We start from the raw sequence: 7,500 nt of genomic DNA, 5'->3' as shown, positions 1-7,500 counted from the left end.
TCAACATGAGGAATTCATACAGAGCAGTTTGATTAACAACTTTGGTCTTCCACTGTTTTTCCAACCAGCGCCTCCTTGTCTGCCATTCTCTGTATCTTTTGTTTCTTTTCACTCAAAAATAAATCATATCAAGTTAGATATAAGTGTATAAGTCAGCAATCAGAAAAAGTGGTAATTCTTGGCATATCTGTTTATGGAAAGAAAGGCAATGAAACAGAATAGTAAACTTACAAAACTGAACAACTGTACTTATGTGCTTGGAACAAGCTGTAAGCTTTATTATTTACATCCTTTCTTCTATAACTAAGTTGTTAATATGAAATACAGCATAAACTCTCTCCTAGTGCATCTCTCTGAGATAGTAGATTAAATTCTCAACATTAACTTGCATCACATACATGACAGATGATTATCATCTACATAATATAGCCAAAGACATTATTACTGGAACTACTTCCTGAGAGAAATTTTTGCAACTGGACTAAAATCAACTAAGGATACAACATGTACAAGAAATTGTAGTAGCTGCAATCAAACTGTAAGTGTGCTACTACACTACATGACAGGCACACCTCTAGTGATGAGGAGGTGGCAAACATCTGACTTCAGATGTAGCAGTTTTGGCACAACTATGATTTTTGGGGTTGTAAAAAAGTTATGTACAAGCACCAGTCTGCATATGAGAGCTCCTATTCTTCTGGAAGAGTAAATATGAGTGCATATGTCTGTCAAGATGCAAGCACACACCAATATTCACAGATAACTAACCATGTAAGAGCAATGGCAAACAGGTAGGTCCTGGATGGATCAGTATTGCAAAGATAAAGTGAATTCTTATACATTTATTTCACATTATTATACTCATATCAAAGTGAAATAACTGAATTATGAATTGGAACATCAATAACAAATGTGTTCTTACAATTACAATAACTATCAGCTACAAACACAGTTGAAAGACCACAAATGACAACACTGTCTTCATAATTGAAATTCATGTAACTGCATGGAATTATGTACATACTGTTGATAATTATACAGTTTATAATTTCCGTGAATTCTTACATTTCTCCATGTTGTACATCTTGGTCTAATGTTGGGTCACATAGAAAGGTAAAATTTTACACTATATAGCAGTTAACAGACAAGAAGTAAAACGAAAGAGCAATATCAAAGGCATGTTTATTTTTATATAAAGTTGTGTTGAATTGCAAACCTTAATTGTGAGATCAACTGCCTTAGCAGATGCCTACCACCTAAAAAAATAATCATGCTTTTAAGTTTGCTATTAATAATCTCACTACTTACACTGGTTCTGTGTTGGTTCAAAGTCTGATTTATTCATGTGATTCTGACTGTGTGTGCTTGTTAAACAAGAAATATAAACCCTAATGTGTAAGATACCAAGGTAGAGCTCATGGTAAAAAAAACATTTTTTTTCTATAAAGTTACTGAATACTTTCAGGTATATTGTCAGTATTTCAAATGTAACTTAACAAGATATTCAGAAGAAGAGTGTAGCTTTTAAACAGAAGTTACATTTTCATATCTCGCACATAATCAACTGCGTATCAACATGAACTCAGGTACATAAAATCTTCTAAAAAATATATTCACTGGTGACTTGCTATTATACAAATCATCTTGATATTGTATACAAAAAAGTGAAAAGTAGATGTAGAAATACTAAAAAAAAAAATGTAATTCAGATGCTTAAATCTGAGTTTGGCAAACATGAAACAATAAGAGGGCACTTCTGCGTGACCAACAATGCTCATGCACCTCCTTTAATGTGATCCAAACTCCTTTTCTTGTCCCAGCACACCTCAAGCAGCTCCCATGGGGTTTGTGGCATCTGCCTGGTTCTGGGCTTTAGCCTTGAAGTAGTGAGTCTCCTTGTACAGGAACCAAAGGTTGCTTGCCCACAGGAACACATTCAGGAATCCAAGAATCTGTAATCATACAAGGAATTTGATATAAGAAAAAAAAGAAAGAAAGAAAGAAAGAAAAAATGCTTTACAATTCTTTTTAACTCTTATTTCTTACACTGAATCCCATAAGAATAGTAATAAAACATCATTCCCAAGATTTTTATGAAAAAGATTGCCATTTCAAGTAACCCTACTATCCATCAAGGGATACATTCCATAAAAGATGGTCTCGAGATAAAATGTCAGATAAGACGTCTACGGCAATGACTAAACTAGCAGTGAATAGATACAGATGGACAGGAGCAGGTTGGATCAGTATCCATCCATCACAGATTATTTTCTGAGAGCCCAACCATGCGTGACAACTTGCAAGCAGTTTTCTCACTCTACTCTGCTTGGAATACTGAATAGGTAATGCATGATTTGAGGATTTCCCTTATTCTGAGATATTTAGGAAGATATTGTACTAAACACTTTATATCATTATTGATCATGTGAATCAAAATCCACTTAACCTGTTAACTCTGAGTGAAGTGATCTCATATCATGTGATATTAATGTCATGGCTTTTAGTATGGCCAGCACTCTGGGTGGTCTGGTGTGTATGGTGTAGCCCGAGGTGTTAGGCCCGTACACTAGAAATAACTCTCCATTTCGACAAAATTGGAGCTAAAACCACCCTGTCGTTGTCAGTTTAACCCATTCACGCCGGGGCGATTCCGGCTTTGCATGGTTGTAATCAGGGCGCACAAACACGAGCCTGGCTCACCCTATAAAAATAACAAAACGTGCCGACTGGGTTTAAGGAAGAAACAAGTTAAAGCTTGTTGCAAATCTAAATTTAGTGTTAATTGTTTAATCATAATAATGATAAATAAATCATTAATCTGTTGCCAATGGGGCATCTCAAACACATAAGCCTAACACCTCAGGCTATTTGCCCGCTCTAGTTGCGGCCAAACACTATGTTCCTGATCACCTGGCACAGTGGCTGGATGGATAGCCATGACAAATTATCTCTTCCCACATTACTCAACTGTTAACCCATTGTGGACGGGGGATATATCTGCTTACCCAGGCTCCAGGACGGGTTTTATTTCAGAGCGAGGCAGCTTAAAGCAAGATATCTTGACTTTTCTCACTCTCTAAGTCACTAATTGTAGAGATACAGCTATTTTTTTGTTTTATATTTTCTGCATTTTACTGTATTTAGAGACAGGCTCTATCAATTCTGCAGTTGACTAAAATTGTAGTTGGGTCCATATCTGCTCATTTTTTCCCTTACACTCAGTGTGATCGAAGTATTGCTGTTTTAGGGGAGAGAGAAAAAAAAAAAAAAAAAAACTATTTTTCTGTATTTGTGTGTTGTCATGAACGAATATAAAACATATAACCATCCACAATGAAGATAACATGATTAGGAGGGGAAGAGGAAGGAAACATGTGCTTATGACTGAGTGCCACAGTAAAATGCATCCCTACTGGCTCAGGGGCACATTGTAGACATTGGGCATGGTTTGAGTCACCTTCCTCCTTTTGTTCTCCCTGCACATCCTTTATCTGTGGTACTTTAGAGCAAGCAGTCATCAACTTGCTATGTGCCATCGCTCTTTAAAATAGTGCTTCCTAGATACCATAGATGGGTGCCATTCAAGGCTCTCTCTCCTGCTGGTGCTAGAATAATGTATTGCCATCTAGATTTTAGATGTTAGGTGAAACCCATTTTGCTTAATATTACAGCAATTATAATATTCATGACTGCAATAGTCATTATCATTCACTCATTACTCATAGCACAATAAAAACAAAAAAACAGTGATCGAAAATCCCTAGACATCATGACGCCTGTCATCAGGCCAGAGCTCCTGCGTCATGTATGACGAACAAACACGTCACCCATCGATAACAGGTTAACAGGTTAATAATGTGAATAATAAATAAATAATAACAAAACTAAGCCAATACTGCATTTCATCAAGTTGTTGGTATTTACCATCTTGAAAATGCAATATATGTAAAGGTTAAAATGCATATATAAATGGTAACCAGAGAAATAATCTTCCATCATGATCAGTAGGATAGTGATGGGAAACGAAGTGTCGTTTTAATGTGTGTATAATGCTTAAGGTAGAGAATGATAGAGCTTCAATGCCTCTGAAAATTTAGAGACTTTGCTACTTTATGCATGAAAAAAGAGCTATGACCACACACGAGTTGAATGTAAAATTATTTGTATTCACATTATTCAACTTAACCCATTGCAGACAGGGATAAATATGCTTGCCCAGCCTCCGGGATAAGTTTTATTTTAAAGAGAGACTGCTTGAAGCATTATAATTTGAACATTCCCACTCTCTTTCAGTCATTCATTGAAAAACTAGAGCGGTTTTTGTGTTTTGTTTTTTTGTGTGTTTTATTGAGTTTAGAGACTTATATATGCCATATGACAGGCTCTACCAGTGCTGCAGTAGACTAAAATTGTAGTATATTATCCATATTAGCTCATTATTTTCTTTATTCTCAGTGTGATAGAAGTATTGCTGTTTTATGGGAGGACAAAAGGCAACTATATTTTTTTCGTATTTTTGTGCTGTCATGAACGAATACGAAACATATAACCACCTACAATAAAGATAAATAGAAGAGGTAAGGAAGAGGAATGAAACCTGTGCTTGTAACTGTGAGTGCCACAGAGAAAGGCATCCATATTGGCACAGGAGTACATTTTAGACACTGGGTATGGATTGAGTTTCTTTTCCCACATCCCGTTCTTCTCCCTTCTGACTGCACCTCCTTCTCGGTCAACTTAGAGTGCAAGAGTTCGCAACAATTAGTGTGTGTCATCGCTCTAGGGCTTGCTAGAGGTGCCATTTGGGGCTCTCTGCCATTCTCTCTCTCGTGCTGGTGCTAGGAAAAAGTGGTGCCACCTAGGTTTTGGACGTTAAGCTAGCACGGTATTACGGTAATTATAGTAATTATGACTGCAGTAGCCATCATCACTCATTCCTTTTTCATAGTAAAATAAAATAGCACAGTGATCCAAAATCCCCGAACGTCATGTACGTCATGTACGTCAGGACGCCCGTCGTCAGGCCAAAGCTCCTACGTCATGTATGTAATGACACCCGTCCGCTGTGGGTTAACAATGAGAGACCCCTTTACATAGGTTGCTCACTTTGCTCCTGGGGAATCTATAGAGATTGATACACCTTTAATATCCCATTTTCCCTATTTTATCACATTTAACCTCTAGAACACGAGGATTAGTATACTGCGTCCTTTTAGTGCTCGTGACATATCTGAGGATGCGCATACTGCATCATGGCTGAGTTCTGTTAGAATGTTTTTTTTCTTCCGGATACTGTATGAGATCTTTCTGAATATAGGTTGTATATAATATGATGGCTTACTTTACTTTCATTAATACACTGGAATGTGATTTGCTTATACCAGGGGATTTAACGAAGCACCCTGCTAGCAATAATTTTATTATTTTCATTATGGAACATTATGTAAAAATATAAAACTTTTTATGATTAGTTTACCATACTACTTCAATTGTTTTCTGTTGTCCTCTGAGGTAATGAGGTCTCTCACAAGGGGAGGGGGGGAGAGGTTAATTCTGCATATTTTGATATGTAGTACAAAAAGAAGCAATTTCATGAGGAAAGGTTAATATGTACTTTTGCAGGACAGAGCTAAATACATATCTGATACTCTTTCTCTGAAAACTATTCCTGTATCAAATTCATATTTTACGGAAAAAAAGAAAAACAAGAAAGAAAAAGAGTCATACTTACAACTGATATAACTAGCTTTGCATAATTGGGTTCCTTATCAGCAACACAGATCTCGGCTTTACAGAACTCTGGATTTTCAGCAATGATGTTATTAACACTTGTAGCATATCCTAGATTGGTAAGACTGTTGGCCCAAGCACTACTTCCTGCCAGCCACAAAATGGCAAACAAAATGTGTGCAGCACAATCCTGAAAGGTAAATCACAGTTTTACAGCAAGCTTTAAAATACATTCAAATTCTCATTGCAATAGTACAACAACAAAAAGTCTGCAAAGGTGTGATGGATACAGTACTCACAAAGAAAAAAATATAGGAAGAAAGAATCTAAGAACTCACCACAAGCGGCACAAGAGGATTATTTTCATACATGTGGCTCAAATAACAATAGAGAACCAGAGCTCCAATAATGTAGAGGAAGGCTAACACTCCAACTGCCACAAAGAATTCTGCATCTGATGAAAAGTCTCCACTTATATACAATTCCTCAAGTTTATCACATGTTTCGACCTTCTGGTTCTCTGAATCGACTCTGCAATATTCAAAGAAACCTTAGAGTACCCCAGTTGGATTAAACTGCTTTTCTTATTCATATGAAATCTCAATCTAAAAACATTGATTTTATTTTACCTAGTCTGGATGACAACACCTTTCCAAAATCATTAAACAAGAAAAAACTTACGCAAATGGATAGTCTACAATTCCAGATACTGATACAGTCTTAGAGTCGGGACAATTCATCAGAAATGAGAATTTAGTGCTAAAACTGGTGGTTGTTGCAAAAGCACTTATACCAAATACCTGAAAAGAGAAATAAATCAGTACACAAGATCCTATGGTTGATTCTTATTAATTTTATTTTTTCTGCCTATACTATTTTAATATCTAAGAAATAAAGTTTGCATATATATCCAATAGTTTACCATCCAATTCCTTAAAAATATAGGCAAAAGGTTTGTCAGTGTTGAAAATCAGTCTCTCTCCCACAAACTCTGAAACAAAACACATCTGTGCATGAGGTGCCATGAAAGAAGGCAGTGGTCAACATGCACTTAATTAAATACCTATGAAGCTACATACAGTAGATCACCTAGTTCCAAGTGCAATTGTTTCCCTCTTTACTATTTCCCTTCCCCTTAAAGAAGAGAAGAGAAGAGAAGAGAAAAGAGAGAGGGAGAAGGAAAGGGAGAGAGGGAGAAGGAGGAAAGAGAGAGAGGGGACAGGGAGGAGAGAGAGAGAGAGGGGAGAGAGAGGAGAGAGAGAGAGGGGAGAGGGAGGAGAGAGAGAGAGGGGACAGGGAGGAGAGAGAGAGAGAGGGGTCAGAGAGGAGAGAGAGAGAGGGGAGAGGGAGGAGAGAGAGAGGGGAGATGGAGGAGAGAGAAAGAGGAGTGGGAGGAGAGAGAGAGAGAGAAGGGTGAAGGAAGAGAAAGAGAGAGAGAGAGGGGAAAGGGAGGAGAGAGAGAGAGAGAGAGAGAGAGAGAGAGAGAGAGAGAGAGAGAGAGAGAGAGAGAGAGAGAGAGAGAGAGAGAGAGAGAGAGAGAGAGAGAGAGAGAGAGAGAGAGAGAAAGAGGGGAGAGGGGAGAGGGGAGAGGGAGGAGAGAAAGAGGAGAGGTGACATTAATAATAAATAATTATAAATCATTAATAATAATCATAATTAATTAATAATAAACAATCATAAATAATTAATAAAAAAAATAATAACAATAATAATATTCTAAGAAATGGGAGGCTTGGCTATCATAATTTTTGGTCAATATTAATTTTTGGG

The 7,500-nt window shown here is 37.0% G+C and overlaps 1 protein-coding gene across 2 annotated transcripts in view; it reads right to left on the bottom strand.

Annotated features, from left to right (window-relative positions):
• The window catches only part of LOC122256653 (synaptophysin), a 26,208-nt gene that overhangs the window by 323 nt on the left and 18,385 nt on the right, over window positions 1-7,500 (bottom strand). For both annotated transcript variants that reach the window (XM_043021483.2, XM_043021482.2), the window contains 4 exons: window positions 6,412-6,530; window positions 6,069-6,261; window positions 5,732-5,920; window positions 1-1,952 (listed from right to left, as the gene is read on the bottom strand). The exon at window positions 1-1,952 is cut by the window's left edge and continues 323 nt beyond it. In XM_043021483.2, coding sequence (XP_042877417.2) covers window positions 1,827-1,952; window positions 5,732-5,920; window positions 6,069-6,261; window positions 6,412-6,530 — 627 coding nt within the window. In that variant the 3' untranslated portion in view covers window positions 1-1,826. The remainder of the gene's footprint in view (window positions 1,953-5,731; window positions 5,921-6,068; window positions 6,262-6,411; window positions 6,531-7,500) is intronic.

This window comes from Penaeus japonicus, unplaced genomic scaffold (genome assembly GCF_977035675.1).
Source record: "Penaeus japonicus unplaced genomic scaffold, GWHDUDI00000001_assembly GWHDUDI00000009, whole genome shotgun sequence".
Lineage (NCBI taxonomy): Eukaryota > Metazoa > Arthropoda > Malacostraca > Decapoda > Penaeidae > Penaeus > Penaeus japonicus.
The sequence above is the reverse complement of the archived record's forward strand: the minus strand, read 5'-3'. Positions and strand labels throughout refer to the sequence as shown.